Source organism: Phocoena phocoena, chromosome 1 (assembly GCF_963924675.1).
Source record: "Phocoena phocoena chromosome 1, mPhoPho1.1, whole genome shotgun sequence".
In the NCBI taxonomy this organism is placed as follows: domain Eukaryota; kingdom Metazoa; phylum Chordata; class Mammalia; order Artiodactyla; family Phocoenidae; genus Phocoena; species Phocoena phocoena.
Window position 1 is genome coordinate 11822165 of NC_089219.1, and position 22295 is coordinate 11844459.

A 22295-nucleotide genomic window follows, 5' to 3' on the forward strand; every position below is an offset into this window, starting at 1 on the left:
TCTGAACCTCAGCTTCCTCCCTTGAAATATGGGACCCTTGTGCAAGGTTTTGTAAGGCTTAGATTAGGTAAGACATGTGAGTGCATCTGATGTATATGTTTGGTGAGTGTCAGCCTCCCTTTCTAAGAAGTTCCTGCTCTGACCCCACTTGGCAGATGAAGTTACTGGAGAAGTACAAACTGTTGTCGTCTTAGGAGGAGATGATAGATACGGCCCTCCTCGGCCAGCACTCCCTCCTCCCTGTTGCTGGGACTGTCAAACCCTACCTGTGTGGGTCCGTTTTGTGCTTCTCCTAGGTAAGCACGTTCATGTTTTTCAAATCCTCACCGCATTGTTGCAAAACAGACTGGGCACACGTTTCTCTGCCTGGTTCACAGAAGGGCAGGCCCCGGGCCTAGAGACTTCCATGGTTTGTCCAGGGTCACACAGCAAGCCGTAGCATGGCCTAGAACAGGCTTCCTCAACCTCGGCACCACTGACGTTCAGGGTGGGATTATTCCTTGTTATGACGGGCTGCCGGGGGCCTTATAGGATGTTTAACAGCATCTCTAGACTCTCCCCACTACATACCAGTAATACCCCATCCCCAGCCAAAAATGTCTCTGGACATTGCCAAATATCCCCTTGGTAGGCAATACCAGCTCCACTGAGAACCACTGGCCTAGAATGCTGTTTGCTCAGCACACCAACCTAATCTTTTCTATGAAAACACAACTCCAAGGGCCGACAACAACATTTTTCTTCTTCCCCTAACACATAACATAATCTCTTAAAAGCAGATAGAAGCCGTATTTCAATATCCACCTTTGGCATTTTTTCAAAGTAGTGCCAGGGTGACAGGTGGGGGAAATGGAAAAAAATATTTGGACACAGGCCATTTTTCCACTGGGCTTGGAGAAAATCCCCATCTTGCATTCCTAGTGTATCTCTGGCAGATAAGTTCACTCATAAAACCAGGGCCTTAGCCAGGGCCACACATATCAGACTCCTACAGACACACCGTGATCAGAGCCCTACTGCTGCCTACATTGGTGGCTGGAAGTAAGTCCTGTCACCCAGAGGCACATTTTCAGTCTCCTGGTGGGACTGGGGATGGGACCTCCCTGTACCCACTGGACTCAGTCCTGTGGTTATAAGAAAGCTGGAGTGAAGTTCCAAATAAGTGGAGCAAAGGGCAGGACTCTGCAACATGTGGAGATCCTTCCAGAACGGGGATTCTCTATTTGGGATTTGGGAATTCAGCAAGTGTAGGTTACATCGTTTGGGTCATTGCTTCCGGGGCTCACGACCCTTTCTCTTTTTACGGCCTTCAGCTGTGGGCTCCCCACCTACCTGCCCAACCTGCCCAGGGTGGTTGGAGGTGAAGATGTGAAAGCCAACAGCTGTCCCTGGCAGGGGAGTCCCCCCACCCCTCCACTTCTGCCCCCCTGCCCTTACCTACCTCACATCACCCCCTTTGCCCTCCACCACGGGGTCTACTGCACTGGCAAAGATGAGGATTGGTGGGGACTCAGAGGGCAGGATGGGAAAATTCGCCAATAAAAAATACATTTCTGTTGGTCAACCTTGGGGGTGGAGGGAGAGGTGCCTTCTCCAGCCTTGATAAAGACCTGCCCTACCCCACAACCCATACACACAAATTCACAAATACAGTCTTGCTCTGTTAACCAATCAGATGCTTGCTTACACATGTACTGTTATCCTACGAATCATTCATCACCCCCTATGCAAATATTCCTTGCTTTAAGGAACCAACCAGTGCAAATTAATTTTTTTTTTTTTTTTTTTTCTTTTTGGCTGCGTTGGGTCTCATTTTTGTGCGCGGGCTTCTCCTTGCGGTGGCAGAGCACGGGCTCTAGGCTCGTGGGCTCAGTAGTTGCAGCGCACGGGCTCGGTAGATGTGGCTCGCGGGCTCTAGAGTGCAGGCTCAGTAGCTGTGGTGCACGGGCTTGGCTGCTCCACGGCATGTGGGATCTTCCTGGACCAGGGCTCGAACCCGTGTCCCCTGCATTGGCAGGCGGATTCTTAACCACTGAGCCACCAGGGAAGTCCCACAAATTAATTCTTAACTACAGACAAGTAGATGTTACCAATGAAAGTAAATGCTTCCTTACCTTAAAATAATCCTAGTGATATGGAGACTAAAAATTCTGGTTGGGGCACAGGCACAAATTACCAGGACCTGTTAGTGGTACGACTCCCGAAGAAAATACATGACGCTGACACTGACATAAATAAATATTGTAAAATCTCTCTAATCTGACGTGATTGGGACTGAGTAATTGAAAGGTTGGTTATAGCGAAATTATTAGAAACCACACATACATTTTTTAAACAACTTATTTTAATTTAAAACTTGTACATATATATTTGTTCACCAGTCTGTCTTGTGTAAACCACCCCCCACAACACATCATCTATAATTCCGTTTCTTTAGAGTAGAGCAATGACTGTGAGACATTCAAGAAGCCATCGCAATGAGCTCTTCCAGATTTTTATGACCTATTTTCTCAATTTTTCCGTTTTCTCTTCGATGCCTAATTTCACAGCAATTTTTCAAAAGTCAGGGTTATCTGGTCTCTTCCAAGCATTTAACTTAGTTTCCATATAAATCACAACTCACTTTTTGAACTCACGTTTCATCGGTTACATGTTTAATCAATTTACATAATTACAATACAAGCACAACTGGCATACGGAGGATTGGGAACAAAAAGGTTGAATCGGGGTGAGTGCTAGTGGTGAGTGTTCAGGGTACACCATACAGCCGTCAGTATGTTTCACGGAGGGAATGGCAACATCTGTTCATCTTCCCCTCAGTTAAGAGAGCTTCAATCATAGATGGTGACCGATAGCTCGCAATTTATACACTTGGCTCTGTGTATTTTGCCAATTCTTTTGGCACTTCTCTCACACTCACATAATATATTTTTTCTGGAAAGTTGGAAGAGCGATCCTATACCTCCCCCTTAAGCAGAGGTCACCCTTGTGCTGAGAACCAATCAGTGCCGCCTACCAAAATATTTCCTCATCCTCTGGACCCGCTGACACTGCTGGTACAAAAGCATCCTTGCCTTGGGAACTGATTAATGCTGGTCTTGGAAGTGTCTCTCTACACTTCCTGCTTCTGCTTCCCTGGGAGATTTTTTTATTGGGGTTGGTGGGCAGGTCAAGCAGGGTGGGGACCAGGGTGAGGCAAGCAAGGCACTCACTTTGGGTGCAAAATCTAAGGAGGCACCACAAAACTCTGTAACCAAAATGAATATTTAAATGCAATATTTTTTAAAAAATCAAACTTTTTCATAAAGAAAAAAATAACAAAATTTTAAACAGATATAATTTGCTCTGAGTTGCCTGAGAGGTCTCTTTTGTTCCACACTCACCCCAAGATTATGATCCTAGATCATAACCCACCAGACACTCGAAGATAAAGTGCTATGTGATTCAAAATTAAAGTAGGATGTGTCAAGTTTCCAGACAGATTGTGGAGCCAGATGATCCCTGCTCTACCACATAGTAGCTGTATGAGTGGAGCAACTCAATTTACCTTTCTCGGTGGGTAATATTAAAAATGTACAACAGCCCTTATGGCGTGGACCACATTGTACAAATTTCTATTGGTTGCCTTAGTTTACTCATCTGTAAAATGGGAATAATAATAGTGCCTCATGGGATTGCTGTGATTATGATGTAAGCTGATACACACTCTGAGCTCAAAACAGTGTCTAGTATATAGTAAGTGTTCAAATTATTAGACATTTAAAGTGTTAGCTATTGTAATTGTTAATCATCCCAAGAGCCCCTGACAGGCATTATGGCATTATGATCCCCATTTTCTAGACAAGGTAACTGGGGCTCAGAAAAGTTACATAATTGCCCAAAGTCACCCCGTTAGCCTGGCGGAAAGTGGAGATTCAAATTTGGTTCAACCTTTGCTCTTTAGCTACCCACAAATTTTATGGCCACACTTAGCTACCCACAAATTATGTTTCCATATTATTTCAAATTTTCACATCTGTAGGATGGTTTCAGCCTATTTTCAGATTTTGGGGGTGGGGACATCCTTTTAGGTGTCTTTTTTAATTTTGTCTAATTTTAAGCATTGTTTAAAAAGCCAGTTCATCTAAGGCCCCTTAATGTCAAGCAAACAAGAAAATGCCACGTGGATAATCAGATGTGAGGATGTTTGGAGAAAATCAGGCATCATTCCTGCTTTTCCTCCACGGGAACCCTGGTCAGAGCACACAATGCTCTGCTGTCACCTCCCTCCTCTCTGCTTGGCCTTGGCAAGGACTTGAAAGGAAGGGGAAGGAGATGGGACAGCTTTGGCAGAGAACCAAGCAGTGCCAAATGCAACCGCCTTAAAGTTCCAACCCACACCTATTAAACTATCAAATCTAAATAGAAACACGTTTTTCAGGAATAAAGACACAGACTTACTGGAGAATGGACTTGAGGATATGGGGAGGGGGAAGGGTAAACTGTGACAAAGCGAGAGAGAGGCATGGACATACCAAACGTAAGGTAGATAGCTAGTGGGAAGCAGCCGCATAGCACAGGGAGATCAGCTCGGTGCTTTGTGACCACCTGGAGGGGTGGGATAGGGAGGGTGGGAGGGAGGGAGACGCAAGAGGGAAGAGATATTGGAACATATGTATATGTATAACTGATTCACTTTGTTATAAAGCAGAAACTAACACACCACTGTAAAGCAATTATACTCCAATAAAGATGTAAAAAAAGATAAAAAATTTTAAAAAAAGAAACACGTTTTTGTTTAAAAAAAAATGAGGGACTACCCTGGTGGCGCAGGGGCTAAGAATCCACCTGCCAATGCAGGGGACACGGGTTCGATCCCTGGTCCGGGAAGATCCCATATGTTGCAGAGCAACTAAGTGTACACACCACAACTACTGAGCCCACATGCTGCAACTACTGAAACCTGCGCGCCTAGAGCCCATGGTCCGCAACAAGAGAAGCCACCGCAATGAGAAGCCCACGCACCGCAATGAAGAGTAGCCCCCACTTGCCGAAACTAGAGAAAGCCCGGGCACAGCAACTAAGACCCAATACAGCCAAAAATAAATAAAATAAAATACATTTTTAAAAAATACAAAAATATTTTTTAAAAGTTGAGGAGCTGTAGGGTAAGGTACACTTATGTATGTTCATATTCCTATCAGTGGGTTTAGTCCTGAGGGAAAAGCTAGAGCAACAGGTGACAAGTTCCGCAGGAAAGACCAGACCCTTGCCTGGTGAGTCTACTTTCATTCATTCACTCACTCATCCATCCATCCATTCATTCATTCATTTGCTGATTCACTCACTTGTTCAATTTATTAAGGACCCACCATGAGACATGTACTGTTCTAGGCACCTGGAATACAGCAGTGGGAAGAAAATTCACAGAGCTTATATTAAAGTGGGAGAGACAATAAACAATTGAATGGGTAAATTCATAATGTCAGGTGATGATAGATACTATGATGAAGGATAAAGCAGGACCAGAGGAAAAGAGACGTGTGTGTTCATACGTGTGCATAGGTGTGTAAGGATGTATGTGTGCACATGAGCGTGCATACTCTGTTTTAGGTAAGGTCACAGAAGGCCTCACAGAGAAGAAAACCTTGAGCACAGACCTGTAGGAAGTGAAGGAGAAAGCTATGCTAATACATAAGAGAAGAATAGTCCAGGCAGAAGGAACAGCAAGTGCAAAGGCCCTGAGGCAGAAGTGGGTTTGGTGTATTTCCAGAACCTCGTGGAGGTCAGTGTGGCTGAGCAGAAGGGAGTGGGAGCCTATAAGGTCAGGGAGGTCATGTAGAGACTTGTAGAGCCTTGTTCAGTTTGGGGTTTCACACTGTGTAATAGGGGGAGCCACTGGCTGTTAGAGCAGAGAAGAGATATAATCATGCTTACATTTTAAAAGGATCATTCTGGCTGCTGTGTTGAGAAATGGGGTGAGGGAGGGGCCAGAGTGAGAGCAGGGAGAATACATAGGAAGCTACAATAATAATCCAGGTGAGAGTTAAATAAAGATGGTTGGGACCAGCAGTTGAGGTGGTAAGAGGGATGCGTTCTGTCTACATATTCTGGAAGTAGAGCTGGCAGGATTTGCTGGTAGATTAGAATGAGGCATATGAGAGAAAGAGAAGCATCAAATTCACCGCCTAGCGTTTTGGCCTGAGCAGCAGGTACAGTGGGGTTGCCATTTACCAAGATGGGCAAACACAGACTTGGGGCGGGGCGGGGGGGAAATCAAAATTTTGGTTTACACATATTAAATTGGAGGAATATGTCCTAAAGAAATAGCTCCCAAGAAGGGAAAAAACCCAACAAGTCAGGTTGCCCAAAGATGTTCAAAACAATCACTTTTTATTTATTTTATTTTTGGCTGCATTGGGTCTTCGTCGCTGCGCGTGGGCTTTCTCTAGTTGCGGCGAGCAGGGGGCTACTCTCCCTTGCGGTGCGCGGGCTTCTCATTGTCGTGGCTTCCCTTGTTGCGGAGCTCAGGCTCTAGGCACGCGGGCTACAGTAGTTGTGGCACACAGGCTCAGTAGTTGTGGCTCGCGGGCTCTAGAGTGCAGGCTCAGTAGTTGTGGCGCACGGGCTTCTTTGCTCCGTAGCATGTGGGATCTTCCCGGACCAGGGCTCGAACCCGTGCCCCCTGCATTGGCAGGCGGATTCTTAACCACTGTGCCACCAGGGAAGCCCAGCAATTACTTTTTAATACTGTCTTTATTTAAATTTTTGACACTTTGTTCATCAGAGATTTTTTGTGCTAATTTTCTAAAGATTATTAAAAATGTTATTTATCCTGATTACCGAGTTTATTGGTGCCCCCTTAGATTTTGCACCTGAGGTGAATGCCTTGCTCACCTTACCCTGGCCCCGCTCTCAGGGCTGGGAAACTGCAGAGCAGAGGAGCCTGGTCCTTTCAGTGACCAGAGCACCTGCACTTCTTCACAGGTCTCCCTGCAGCACAGCTCCTATGGCCAGTGGCGCCACACCTACGGAGGGTCTCTGACAGGCCAAAACTGGGTCCTGACAGCTGCCCACTACATCAGGTAAATGCTTTTCCCCAGTCTCCCAGCCCACTCACCCCACTGGCCAATGCTCATCCCTCAGAGTTGGAGCCCAGATGGCCTGAACCACCCTGTGTAAAGGAGACTTGCACATAACCACTTCCTCAGCCGAGAAACAAGTTCTCATCAATGTATAGTTCAGTCTGTTGGTCAGTTGATGGGCCCATACGTGACATGGGTTAAGTATCCCTTGCGGGGCGCTGAGGGGGACTATGGAAAGGGAGGAGGCCCATTTCCTGTCCTCTTGGGGGAACTAGATGTGGCCTCAGGATCTGGAACTGGGTTCCCTTGAGCAACTTGAACTACTACTCCAAGCCTCAATACCATCACCTGCTAAAAATCAGGCAACAGAATTTAGTGTGGATTAAATGTGATGATGCATTAAAGGGGCTGGCTCTTAGCAAGTGCTCAATAAAAGTGAACTGGTACCATTATAAACGCCCACAAGGGACAGGAAAGGCTCTGTGACATTCGTTGTTCACCTGTCCTCTTCCCTCCCTACAGCCTCTGCTTATCTCACACCGGTTGGTGCTCACTGGAGTTTCTGCTGGGCCAATGTGATGCTTTCATAGCCAGGAGAGGTCCCTTCTCCTCACCTGATTTACAAGTTCTAGGAGGCAGGCGGGGGGAAATAATAGAGGCCTGGGCATCAGGAGTCCTGGTTCTAGCTCTGAATTGTCACTAACGAGCTGCAAAACTCTGGACCATTTCTCCTCCCTGAGCTTCAGGTTCCCCATCTAAAAATAGGAGGTGAGGGGTTAAATTAAAAGATGCCCTTGAGGGTAAATGACTGCTGTTATCTCTGTATGCATCTCACTTCCCCCATAGTAACACAGAGTTTATATTATTATAACTTTTATTTTATATCATAGTTTACAGTTGGTATAATATAGTTGCAATTACTGTTTGGTTATAGTTATTATAACTAACCGATTGCCCAGAGGGAAGAAAAATTCCCAGAGCCAACTAGTAGCTCTTGGAGCAGGCACTGACTTGGGCCCATCCCAGCACTGCCCAGAGCCAGGCCTCCAGACAGTGCATTGATTGGGGTGTCCCTGCCCATAGGGGCCCAGAGAGAGGAAAGGACAGCCCAGAGCTTACCTTCTCCGCTCGGCCCCCTCTCCCAGTTCCTCCAGGACCTACAGCGTGGTGCTGGGCCAGCACTGCCTCGCCACCCATGAGCTTGGCTCGCTGACCGTCAAGGTCTCCAGGCTTGTGGTGCAAGAGGACTGGAACTCCAACCAGCTCTCCAAAGGGTGTGTTCTGTCTGGGTGCACTTGGGGGGTGGGTTGGCAGGGGTGCAGAGCGGGGATGGGGCGTCTCCCAGAAGGCAGTGGGTGCAACCCTGCCCCATCCTTTGCTCCTTCTGTAGGGAGTGGGGAGGAGCTCTCGGCCCCAAAGATGCCTGGGCTGGGCTGTGACTAGGGGAGGGAGAGGCAAAGACTGTCAGAGCGACCTGAATCTCCTGCCAGTTAAGCCTGCAGCTCCCCTGTCCACCGCAGGCACTCACTGACCGTGTATTTATTCTGTGCCAAGTCCTGGGGACACAGGGATAGGTCTGCAGGTCCCACTATAAGTGGAGTCTATGAGTGGAGTAGGACACAGTCCCTCTGCTGTCCCCTACTCTGTGTCCCCTCCCAACACGCCTTTGACATTTTTCAAAGATTCCCTGATACTCTGCTGGGACAGCCTGGGGTAACACACACAGGAAGCTGGCAAGGGGCACAGAGCTCTGCAAAGCCCCCCAGTGATTGTTCCCCGACCTGCAGGGAGATGGCAACTCCGCTTCCCCCAACCCCTCGTAGACAAGCACATACCATCCTATGTTCACCCGCCATGTCCCACATGCCGTGCTGGGTGCTGGACGCACAGAGATGCACAGGTCACCACGCCAGCTCTCAAGGAGCCCACGGCCAGAAGTGTGGCTGGGAGGCAGTGCGGGGTGGCGGTTAGGGGTCGAGCTTCTAGAGCCTGGAGGCTTAGATACATTCGAATACTGACCGCGTGGCCCAGCACGAGTTCCTTAGCCTTTCTGTGCCTCAGTTTCCTCTTTGGTAAAATAAGGACAGTAATAGTGTCTACCTCTAGGGTTGTTGCGAGGATTAAATGAGATAATGTATGTAAAGCACTTAGAAAAAGTCCTGGCACACGATAGAAACCACATGTGTGGGCTATTAGCAGTAATAGTACAGTAATGGTGCAATGAAGAGGTGTAAGTGCTGGGATCTATGTCTGAGCCATCAAAGTAGAGGGGAGTGGTCCCAGGAAGTGGAAAAAAGGAGGGAGAGGAAGAAGAAGCAGGGAAGGTTCTCTGCCCGTCAGAAAACTGGCGGAATCAACCCCTTCCTCCCGCCCGGTCCACTCTCAAGGTGCATTAGAGATTAATTCACATCTAATTCCCCTTCTAGCCGGAAGTTTGCAAGGGCTGGGCCATGCCTGATTCAATTTGTTAATATGGTGTATCACGTTGATTGATTTGCGTATATTGAAGAATCCTTGCATTCCTGGAATAAACCCCTGAATCTCCACCCCCTATCCCAGGGAGCGGGCACATGTAGGGGCAGGGAATATTTGCTGGAACATCAGACGTCTTTCGTCATCACTAATCCTGAGATCCAGGTGGTATTAAACAAAATTCAGAGCCATGGGTTCACTCACGCCTTCATTCCACAGGTATCTGTTGAGCACCTACTATATGTCAGGCCCTGTTCTAGGCACCAGGAAACAACAGTGAGTGAAACACACAAGGCCCCCAGTCCTGCAGGGTTTAGGGGGCCGCCTAAACCCGAGCATCTCATTGCAGCTCAGGGGACTCCCCCTTTCTGATCACACAAGCAAGAATAGGCACTCCAGTGACCAGCAGAGACTGTGCCCAGCCAGCCTGGTCTTCCACTAGGACAGGCAGGAGTGGCGGGGGTCGCCAACCCTCCAGAACCTTACAGTCCAGGTCGCCTTCCCAGTGAGCTCTCTTCCACCCCCAGGAGTTAGTTTGCACAATCACGCCAACGAACACTTAGTGCCTTCTTTGTGCCAGGCAATGTGCTAGGTGTTTCCTGAGCGTTATCATATTTATTCCTCACAACAGCCCCAGGCGGGAGGTACTGTTACTATCCCCAACTCACAGGTGAGGAAACCACGACCGGGGAAGTGAAGGAACTTGCCTGAAGATACAGATCCAGAAAGTAGCATTAAATCAGGTGTTATGTACCCAGCAGAGGCCTGATCTGAGCACATCTTCAAAACACTTTCATCATCGTCGTCATGACTGTCCCCACTTTCTGGGGACAGAAAGTTGTCTTCCCTCTTCCTCCTTCCCCATCATCTTCCCGAAACCCAGAGGTATCCCTCATCCTCTCCCAATCCCCAAGAGCAGATCTGCAGTTCCAGAAAGGCCTTTAGAAAGAAGAACCCCAGCCATCTCTTCAAATCTGCATAATTTATCCACATGCAAGGGCTCTTCTGCAGCCCAAGATGCCACTCTTGAATGGCTGCCCAGAACGTTCACTCTGCCAAATCTTCCAGAAGACTCTGCATCACAGCCCTGGGGAGAGCGGGAGGATGCCCTGTGGCCATAACACCCTGTGATCCTTCATCCAGGCAGCCTGCTGTGGTCCAGCACCAATGATGGTGCACAAAGGATGCGGGGTGTCCGTGAGTCATGAGTCAGTCTCTGCCCCCAAAGGGACTTGTCAACTAGATGAAGTACACACAGACAAGACACTGGAAAGCCGTAAAATGACACAGAATGGGTCCAGGGAAGCCTTAAGAGATGGGGAGGAGATGGGTGGGTAGAGAGTGGAGAAGGGCCTTTTCACATACATGTGGACTCTCTATGTGGCCTGGGCTTCTTCACGGCACGGAGGTTAGGACCCAAGAACAGGAATCCTGAAGGAACAGACAGAAGCTGCATTTTCTCATGCCCTAGTCTCAGAAGTCACATGGTGTCACTTCCTCTATATCACAGTCCCCCACCCCCCAACCAGAGGGAAGAAACCCAGACCCCTCCTCTCAAAGGACAGGGTGTCAACATCACATTGCAACAAGCACCGATAGGATGGGAGATCTCACTGCGGATTTCCACTGCCATCGTGGAAAATGTAATCTGCCAATCACTAAAGGTTTCCTAGACAAGGACGTGAGACTAATGGATAAATCTGGCAGCAGAACTCAAGGTGGAAGGGTGAGTAAAGGCAAAAAGGCCTTTCAGCCTGAACATCTACTGTTTTCTAAACCAAACATAGGAAGCATACGGCTGGGACAGACATTACCAAGCAGTCATGGATTTATTTCCTTGCTGACCCTGGACAGAGCCTCAGAATCCTTGTCAACACAGCCTGCCAGGCAGCCACAAACTAATCCATCAGAGTGGACATTGCAAGACAAACCTATTTGCCCCCCCTGTTCTGTACAGTCCCCTGAAAGACCTCGGGGGAATTTAGGGCTCCAAGCTCCACCAGGGACAAAATGCAACCCTGGGGTTTAACCACAGCTGCTCCCCAACCCCTCATAGCCCCAACAGAAGGAAGATTCACCATCAGGCTGGCCGAGGAGGGGGTTTGATGGTCCCCACTGGGGCTAAAATCAGAAATATAATTGGGGCAGGACCAGTTAACCCTCTCTTTATGCTCTGCCTCTTGACAAACCCAGGAAAGACATTGCCCTGCTCAAACTGGCCAACCCCATCACCCTGACTGACAAGATCCAGCTTAGCTGCCTACCGCCCACTGGCGCCAATCTACCAACAACTACATCTGCTATGTCACGGGCTGGGGAAGGCTGCAGAGTAAGTGGGTGCTGGGAACCCCAAGGATCCCAAGGGAGGGAAGGGAGGCGATGTCACCCCTGTCCAGTCAGGGGCTCTCTCCCCACTCATCATCCAGGGAGTCTGGAAAAACTGGCTGCTGCCTTGGAGAAGCAGGATAGCGTAGATGGATAATCAAGTGGGATTTATCCCAGGAATGCAAGGATTCTTCAATATACGCAAATCAATCAACGTGATACACCATATTAACAAATTGAAGGAGAAAAACCATATGATCATCTCAGTAGATGCAGAGAAAGCTTTTGACAAAATTCAACACCCATTTATGATAAAAACCCTCCAGAAAGTAGGCATAGAGGGAACTTTCCTCAACATAATAAAGGCCATATATGACAAACCCACAGCCAACATCGTCCTCAATGATGAAAAACTGAAACCATTTCCACTAAGATCGGGAACAAGACAAGGTTGCCCACTCTCACCACTCTTATTCAATATAGTTTGGAAGTTTTAGCCAAAGCAATCAGAGAAGAAAAGGAAATAAAAGGAATCCAAATCGGAAAAGAAGAAGTAAAGCTGTCACTGTTTGCAGATGACATGATACTATACATAGAGAATCCTAAAGATGCTACCAGAAAACTACTAGAGCTAATCAATGAATTTGGTAAAGTAGCAGGATACAAAATTAATGTACAGAAATCTCTGGCATTGTTATACACTAATGATGAAAAATCTGAAAATGAAATTAAGAAAACACTCCCATTTACCACTGCAACAAAAAGAATAAAATATCTAGGAATAAACCTACCTAAGGAGACAAAAGACCTGTATGCAGAAAATTATAAGACACTGATTAAAGAAATTAAAGATGATACAAATAGATGGAGAGATATACCATGTTCTTGGATTGGAAGAATCAACATTGTGAAAATGACTCTACTACCCAAATCAATCTGCAGATTCAATGCAATCCCTTTCAAACTACCACTGGCATTTTTCACAGAACTAGAACAAAAAATTTCACAGTTTGTATGGAAACACAAAAGACCCCGAATAGCCAAAGCAATCTTGAGAACGAAAAAAGGAGCTGGAGGAATCAGGCTCCCTGACTTCTGACTATACTACAAAGCTACAGTAATCAAGACAGTATGGTACTGGCACAAAAACAGAAATATAGATCAATAGAACACGATAGAAATCCCAGAGATAAACCCACGCACATATGGTCACCTTACCTTTGATAAAGGAGGCAGGAATGTACAGTGGAGAAAGGAGAGCCTCTTCAATAAGTGGTGCTGGGAAAACTGGACAGGTACATGTAAAAGTATGAGATTAGAACACTCCCTAACACCATACACAAAAATAAGCTCAAAATGGATTAAAGACATAAATGTAAGGCCAGAAACTATCAAACTCTTAGAGGAAAACAGGCAGAACACTCTATGACATAAATCACAGCAAGATCCTTTTTGACCCACCTCCTAGAGAAATGGAAATAAAAACAAAAATAAACAAATGTGACCTAATGAAACTTCAAAGCTTTTGCACAGCAAAGTAAACCATAACCAAGACCAAAAGACAACCCTCAGAATGGGAGAAAATATTGGCAAATGAAGCAACTGACAAAGGATTAATCTCCAAAATTTACAAGCAGCTCATGCAGCTCAATAACAAAAAAACAAACAAGCCAATCCAAAAATGGGCAGAAGACCTAAATAGACATTTCTCCAAAGAAGATATACAGATTGCCACCCAACACATGAAAGAATGCTCAACATCATTAATCATTAGAGAAGTGCAAATCAAAACTACAATGAGATATCACCTCACACCAGTCAGAATGGCCATCATCAAAAAATCTAGAAAAAGGGCTTCCCTGGTGGCGCAGTGGTTGAGAGTCCGCCTGCCGATGCAGGGGACACGGGTTCGTGCCCCGGTCCGGGAAGATCCCACAAGCCACGGAGCGGCTGGGCCCGTGAGCCGTGGCCGCTGAGCCTGTGCATCCGGAGCCTGTGCTCCGCAACAGGAGAGGCCACAACAGTGAGAGGCCCGTGTACCACAAAAAAAAATCTAGAAACAATAAATGCTGGAGAGGGTGTGAAGAAAAGGGAAAACTCTTGCACTGCTGGTGGGAATGTGAATTGGTACAGCCACTATGGAGAACAGTATGGAGGTTCCTTAAAAAATTACAAATAGAGCTACCATATGACCCAGCAATCCCACTACTGGGCATATACCCTGAGGAAACCATAATTCAAAAAGAGTCATGTACCAAAATGTTCATTGCAGCACTATTACAATAGACAGGAGATGGAAGCAACCTAAGTGTCCATCATCGGACACTTTTATGGCTGCAATATTACTCAGCCATAAAAAGAAACGAAATTGAGTTATTTGTAGTGAGGTGGATGGACCTACAGTCTGTCATACAGAGTGAAGTAAGTCAGAAAGAGAAAGACAAATACCGTATGCTAACACACATATATGGAATCTAAGAGAAAAAAAAAAGGGTCATGAAGAACCTAAGGGTAAGATGGGAATAAAGACACAGAACTACTAGAGAATGGACTTCAGGACACGGGGAGGGGGAAGGGTAAGCTAGGACAAAGTGAAAGAGTGGCATGGACATATATACACTACCAAACGTAAGGTAGATAGCTAGTGGGAAGCAGCCGCATAGCACAGGGAGATCAGCTCGGTGCTCTGTGACCACCTAGAGGGGTGGGATAGGGAGGGTGGGAGGGAGGGAGACACACGAGGGAAGAGATGTGGGAACATATGTATATGTATAACTGATTCACTTTGTTATAAAGCAGAAACTAACACACCATTTTAAAGCAATTATACTCCAGTAAAGATGTAAAAAAAAAAAAAAAGAATTCAGACTGCCTGGCTTCAAATCCAGCTCCTCCACTTACTTGCTATGTGACCTTTGGCACGTTACTTAATTAGCTTTTCCACACTGAAGTTTCCTCATCTGTAAAATGGGGATAATAACAGCACCTGTATCACAGAGTTGTCAATAATCCATGGGAAGCACTTAGCCCAGCGCCTGGCACATAGTAGGTGTTGTGTGTTAATTGTTGTCACTGTCAGTATGACAGAATGAGGGTTACATTGACTACATGACTTCTGGCACAGAAGTCCCTTTTCTTTTTCTCCCCTTTTTTGGCCATGCCACGTGGCATGTGGGATGTGGGATCTTACTTCCCCAGCCAGAGATTGAACCCATGCCCCCTGCAGTGGAAGTGCAGAGTCCTAACCACTGGACCGCCAGGGAAGTCTCCAGAAGTCCCTTTTTATGGCCCAAAGCCAGAGTCCAAAATAGCATTCACTCTGTGACCTCAGGATTCCAGAGCTCCACAAAGGTCCCTGGGGCCCTCATCGGACTCTCTGCTCCCCATCTCAAAACTCATCTGTCCCACGTGCCTCCTGACCTTGCTGTTCAGACCCTGGCTACATGTGGGTCTCCTTTTGACGTAAGCCCTAAGGGTCAGAGATCCAATGACAGTAGGCCACCAAGAAGGAACAGAGGACCTGCCCTCCCCTTGTAAAATCACCAGAGGTTTGGAGAACTCTAGGAAGGCTCATGCAGATAAGTGGTTATTTTTTTTCATAATGACATATATCTATAAGTGACACGTTTTCTCAGAGGTACATCAACACACATACACTCAAATTAGTATCACCCTCTTGCCTGGCTTATCTGCAAAAACATGGATACATGGAAACTCCGGAGAAGTAAGATGTGGGAAGTGTATCTCATGCTTACTGAGATACAAGCACAACCACTGGTTCATTTATCAGAAAACACCCAGGCAGAAAGTATTTCACTGGAGGCAGCAAGAGCCAGGGAAGGGTCCAAATGTTTGGCCTTATCCCCAGCTCTGTTGGTCACTAGCTGTGTAACCTTAGCTTCAGTTTTCTCATCTGTAAAATGGAAATACGGTTGGCAAAGGTTAAAAGAGATGACAAAAGAGACGTGAAAATGCTTATACACTTGCAAAATATAATACAGGTTAGACTAGATTTAATTAGGATGGTCTTGGGGGAGCTGCTTAACTTCTCTTGGCTTCAATGTCGCATCTGTCCCAATGTCCAAAATAGGAATAAATACTTACTGTGAGGATTAGCTTAGTATTTTGAACGGTCTAATAAAATGCAAGTGAAGAATATTATTAGTCTTTGACATGAGTAGCAGTGATGATAGTAATGAAAGTGATGGTGGCAGTGTCGTTGGGAGCCATTAGGAAAGCTCTACTTTCAATGCATTCAAATATTTTTCCCAAGCTGGGTCTGCAGATGCCAGCAGGCTCACCGTCATATTTAAGGTAAGTGGTAGAAACCATGGAGCCAGCACAACAAAATGGAGAGCTTGTTATAAGGATTTAAGAGACTCAGCCAAGGACAGAGACAGCCAGGCTTCAGGAAGAGGAGAGAATCAGGGGCTGAAAGACTATGAGAAACTCAGGACACCCTCTGTCAGAATTTCTTTTCTTCGTGGATCTACTTCATCCTTCTCTCCCTAGAAGAAAATGGCAGCCACTACCCACAGCTCCCAGATTTATATCCTCTCTGGCTGGGATTTCTTAGTCCCACCCCCAAATTCTCAGGAGAAGGAGCTCATTGGCTTAGCTGGGGTCAGGTGTTCACCCCTGAACCAATCAGCTGTGGCCAGAACACTACCCAATCAACTGTGAGGATACAGTATGGGCAAACATGGCTGCTCTCACGGCAACCCTATGGATGGAGGAAAGTAAGAGGGACCATAAAGAGGCTGGGCATCCACTACTTGCTTTTTCTCAGGAGTCCCTTTGTCCCTGTAACACCTTCTCTCTTGTCTCATGCAGCCCGCGGAGCTCTTCCTGACATCCTGCAGCAGGGCGAGCTGCTGGCTGTGGACTCTGCCACATGCTCCCAACCTGGTTGGTGGGGTAGCACTGTGAAGACCAATATGATCTGTGCTGGGGGTGATGATGTGATCTCCAGCTGCAATGTGAGTGCAGGAAGTCAGGTGACCCCGCATACACACTGACAAAATGAGGCTGAGGATGGGGAGAGTCTCTCAGGGTCCTGGACTCCATCCTCCCAGCTGCTAGCAAAGCACTGGGAAACAGCTTCACACATTTGAACCCTGACCTTTGTCCTTGCAGTCTTCAGAAAAGATATTTTGAGATTCTCCTTGTAGTAGTGTCCACCCTCTCACTGCTGGGAAGTCCTTCCTTGGGTCTCATTGAGGTCTCTCATGACTGTCATCTCTCTTATTCTTTCCTCTGTGTAGTAAGGGAGCCAAGGGGACATATTTGCTGGGTTAGGACCTTTCTAAGGTGATTTCAAGTTTATCTGTTGAATTAGTCCCATTCATGACCCAACGTAGCCCTTCATGGTAGCTGCCACAGAGCCTTTCTGATACAGTGTCTTAACCAAAAGGACTTGCTATGTGGTGGACTTTGAAGCAGAGTGGGGACAGAGCGGGAAGGAGCTTCATGCATCCTTCAGATCACACTGGGCCCCTACGCTCTCTGCCCAGGCAGACGGGCCCCCAGGAAACTCCGTCGACGGGAGGATGTGGCCGGTGGTGATTGAGCGCGTGGCATTCTAACTCTGGGTCACGTCCCAGCTCCTCCACTTTACTGCTTGCACAGCCTCAGTCTGAGGGCTTCTGTTTTCCTCTCTGATGAAATGGGGATACTGCAACACTTACCTCATAGGTTTTGGTAAAGATTAAATGAGATAAGGCCTATAAAGTGCTTGGCACCATTCCAGGCACACAGAAAGAATGCATGCTAGCTCCTGTTGGTATTATGGTGCCATCTTGAGCTGTAACCGCAAGGGCTGGCCTCTGAGAATATGGCAACCCACCGTAGAACAATATAAATGCACTGCCAACATGTAAAACACAGGGCTCTGAAGGGTAGCCCCTTCCCCTCCCCTCCCATCGCCCCACCCAAGCTCAAAGGCCCCTCCTGACAGACCACTGGCCTTCCCCAGGGGGACTCCGGCGGACCACTGAACTGCCAGGCGGCTAATGGCCAGGGGCAAGTGCACGGCGTGGTCAGCTTCGGGTCCTCCCTTGGTTGCAACTACTACCACAAGCCCTCCGTCTTCACACGGGTCTCCAACTACATTGACCGGATCAATTCGGTAAGAACCGGACCAGCCCTGTGCCCCCCAGGCCCTGCCCTGGCCCTGGCCCCATGAGGGCCATGCCCACCTGACTTCTGAGGACCCTCTCCCTCCTCTTGAGAGCTAGGAGGCTGCAGACCTGGGCAACCCCTGCAGGATCCCCCATAGGCCCCAACATTTCTGCGTGAGTTGAGTGAAAAGGCACATAGAGGGTGGACTTATCCAAAGAGGTTGAAAATAAAGGTTACTCCTCCAGCATTAATAGCAGGTTCCCTAGGATTCATGGGGTATTTTGGTTTTGCTTATCTACGTGTAGGCCCAGACCCCACTGCCCAATGCTATATTCATCTGCAAAGCCCAAAACCTGGTCGTTTGAGATCCTCACAGCCTTAATTATTGGAAATTAGTCATTCTAAAGGGCCCCCAGCTGTTCTGCAGGGTGACCAATCATCTCAGTTGGCGCTGGACTGGGAAGGTGCCTGGGATGCAGGACTTTCTGTTTCAGACCAAGGCAGCCCAGGTAAGTGGGGCTGAGCTGATCCCACTATGACTGTGAATGTGTCCCCAGAGAGCTTTAGCCTGTGAGCTCAAAACCAGTGCCTCACAAACTTCCACACCAGCTCAATTCCTATTTTTAAAAAACAGTGAATAGGGCTTCCCCGGTGGCGCAGTGGTTGAGAGTCCGCCTGCCGACGCAGGGGACACGGGTTTGTGCCCCGGTCCGGGAAGATCCCACATGCCGCGGAGCAGCTGGGCCCGTGAGCCATGGCCGCTGAGCCTGCGCGTCTGGAGCCTGTGCTCCGCAACGGGAGAGGCCACAACAGTGAGAGGTCCGCGTACCGAAAAAAAAAACAAAACAGTGAATAAACATTCATTTATGATGAAAACCAGAAAAACATTTTATTTAAAAAAAAAACCAAAAACTGGCACCAATCTTGGGAGCAGCCATGGATACAGGGAGAGTTGTCACAGGTAGGGCAGGCCTTGGTGGGGGGGACCTGGGGGAGGGTGGAGGAGGCATCGTGCCTGGTAATGGATGCTGGAGGGGAAAAGGACACCGTGCCGATCGGGGGCACTTTTTTACCCACCTCCCAGCAGTGCCACCACCTGGGTTTGCTCTTCTGTAAAATGGGACTTGAACTAGACCAGGACTCATCCACTTTTTTAGGAGGCAGAACAAGTCGGGGTTGTGGTGTTTGTGACAGAGCCCCCAAAGAAGGGAAAGCTGGCATCTGGTTTCATTATTTCAAGTTGAATTTACAGAGAGCTGTTTAATTAAATCAAACCGACACTCTATTATAAAATCAAATATGATGTCACAGCCGTGAGCTTGCAGTCCCAGGACAAAAACAACGCTGTCAAATGGGCACTGTCAAAATAAGCAGGTGGCTGCCTCCGAGTTTTCCCATTAATACTTGAGGGCTCCTTGTTCATTTGTCTGTCTGCTGGCATTTCTCTACCAACAAGTGGTTACAGGCACCAGAAGTGCCAGAAAAGTTTGTTGGAGAAAACGGTAAAATCAAGAAGAGAGTGGCCATTAACTTACCAGGTTTTTTCTGTCCATTGGGGGAAAGCTCTGGTTCCCTTTTGGCAGAGGAAAACCTGAGTCCAGCTTTGGAGGTGCCACCAGCATTTCAAAAGAGCCTGGCCCGAGACGGATTAGATGGGAGGATGCTTAGGGCCTTTTCCCAGCCAAATCCGAGGGTCCTTTCCAGCCCCAGCTGCCGCGTGAGTCACCATGCGGCTGGCCCTGGCAGCACCTTGGGGACCCCGAGCAGGGCCAGGAGCAATTGTCCTATCTTTTGGTCCCAGCATCAGCTGTTCCCAGCCACAGACACAAGCACAACAGAGCAGGTCTCAGCCGAAAGCCTGGCCAGATGTCAGAGGGGATCAATGGGGAAAGCAAGCCTTTCGAGGCAGCCGGGCAGAGGCCCTAGGTTCCCGGGACAGCAGCCAGGGCAGGCTCATGTGCCTGTGACAGGTTCCAGGAGCAGCAGAGCCAAGCTGCCAGCTGTCCTCTGGTAGAGGCCGCCCCGGCAACTGCAGAGGGGCCAGTGGAGCCTTGCAGTGGTCCCAGCCCAGGGGCACACCGTGTGTAGCTTGGAGTTCCAAACCCAGACAAGTGACGAGCCAAGGTCAGGGGCTGAGAAGCGATAGGAGACAGGTGGCCAAGGGCATTCATCCTCTCAACAGGTGTTCGCTGAATGACAGCAGTACATGAACCTTTAGCATTCACCAGCTGTGCTTTTATTTTTAGTTTAGGAGGTAATACACACTCTCGGCAAAAAGACTAAAAGCATAGCAAGTGTATTAAAAGTATATCAAGGAAAAAAGCAGACATCCCCCTTGTATGACATCTGCAGTTCTACCCCCCCAGAGATAATCATAGCCAATGGCTTGGTGTGTGGTCTTCTGGATTTATTTCGGTGCATCTATAAAATATCTATGTACATACATATAAACATACTGTCTTCTAACCAAAAATAGGATTTGACTCTCCATTACTGCTCTGCAGCTTCGTCGTTTCACTTAACACCATATCATATTATACATGTGAGCCCGTATATCTATGTCATTCTTTTGAACAGCTAAATAAAATTCCATAGTATGAATATAATGAATGACGCTTTCATCTGTTTCCTATTTTCCACTCTCACATGGCTGCAGTGAACATCCTTGGACGTATATCCTTGCACACTGATGAGAGCATCTATGCTACAGAGATCCAGCAGCGTCACTGGATCACGGAGTCGGCATGTTAGGATGTTCAGTAGATGCCAAACCGCCTCTGAAAACGGGTTACAGCCCCACTCCCAGCACGTGATGGTGCCTTGACAACAGCAGGGATTGTTACCAATTTAGGGGCTCTCAAACCTTTTGAGAAACAAACGAAATCTACAAACATGCCCGTCCGTACGTTCGGCGTATAATTTTTTAAGAGTTCCCAGGCCCCCCGCCCTGAAGTCCAAACTGAACTCCAGGCTAAGACTCCTTTTTACAGGAAGCCCCAACAGGTCAGTGTAAAGCTGTGATGACATCTTTTCTCTGGAGCATCATTAGAGCCCCTAGGGAGAGCTGCTTCAACGCGGGCCGCCTGATTCACACGGGCAGCGCGGAGCCGGGAGGGAGAAAGCTGGGAACCTGAAAGCAAGGCTCTGCTCTGCTGGGTTAACCGGATTATTTTCTTGTGTGTGTCCTGCAGGTGATTGAAAATAACTAACCACCAGAAGTCCCCGGGACTGTTTCGGACTTGGAAAGGTCACAGGAGGAAAATAATAATAAAGTGACAACTACATGAATCACATCTTGGTGAGAGTCTTATTAGCAAATCGTCCTCATATCTAGGGCCCTGAAAGCAAGAAACAGGCTGGGGTCGAGGCAGCTTAAAGGCCTTGGCGGCGGGGGTAAGGGTGTGGGTCCTGCAGCCAGGAAGGCACCTGGAGGGACGGGATGGACTCAAGAAGACCTGGGCCTGGCCAGGTCTCTCCACTGGTTAATTGTGTTCCCTGGACAGGTGACTTAACCTCCCTGAACACACGGCTCCCACCCCAGTCACCTTCCTGTGATGGGGTAGGGGGGAAAGTCAAAAGAAATAAGAGCTGGGGAAATGTTTCCCAAAAATCCGAAGTCCCCTTTATATAAGGAAGAATAAAGAGTTAGAGCAAACTGAGGGGGGGCAATAGGTGAAAGAGAGTCCATATTCACCTAAGGTTTTGTTTTGTTTTGTTTTTAAGAACACTGCAATATAGACAAAACTTGATAATTTTTGAAACTTCATTTAAGATTCACAGATTCTAACTCTTCAGACTCTAGCAGCCCCAAACTGCTGACCTAAAAGAGATGCTGGTCTGTTTGTCACCAAAATGTCCTGTAGCTCAGTGGTTCTCCAGCGGGGGCCCACCAGGAAGATTTGGCAACGTCTGAAGACAGTTTTCGTTGTCACGACTCGGGGAAGGGGTGCTGCTCGCATCTAGTGGGGAGAGGCCAGGGATGCTGCTAAACATCCCACAGTGCACAGGATGGCCCCACAACTAAGGATTCTCTGGCCCCAAATGTCAGCTGTGCTGAGGTTGAGAAGCCCTGATGTGGAGAAAACACAGAGGTCACAGGCCACAGCCACTAAGCAGGAACGGGCCACTGGCGAAGAGCCCTGTGGTGTCCACGGCATTCTGCTCTCCTTCCTCCATCGCCGGTCATTCGGCTCCAGTTTGAAAGCTGCTAGGAGCCTGTCTGCAGCCCGGGGGGGGAAAGAGCAGACCTCTACAGGCTACAGAATCTTTCAATGGGTGTCAGCCACAGTTGTAGGAAAGTCCAGGCCTCAGCCG

At 47.8% G+C, this 22295-nt stretch overlaps 1 protein-coding gene across 1 annotated transcript; it reads left to right on the forward strand.

The window, feature by feature from the left end:
- Positions 1 to 596: 596 nt before the first annotated feature.
- CELA2A (chymotrypsin like elastase 2A) lies at positions 597 to 21190 on the forward strand. The gene is given in 10 exon segments (XM_065872734.1): positions 597 to 627; positions 985 to 1045; positions 1314 to 1392; positions 6964 to 7064; positions 8210 to 8338; positions 11730 to 11821; positions 11824 to 11865; positions 16695 to 16840; positions 17836 to 17988; positions 21173 to 21190. Coding segments are annotated over 10 exon segments (852 nt in total).
- The last annotated feature ends 1105 nt before the right edge of the window (positions 21191 to 22295 follow it).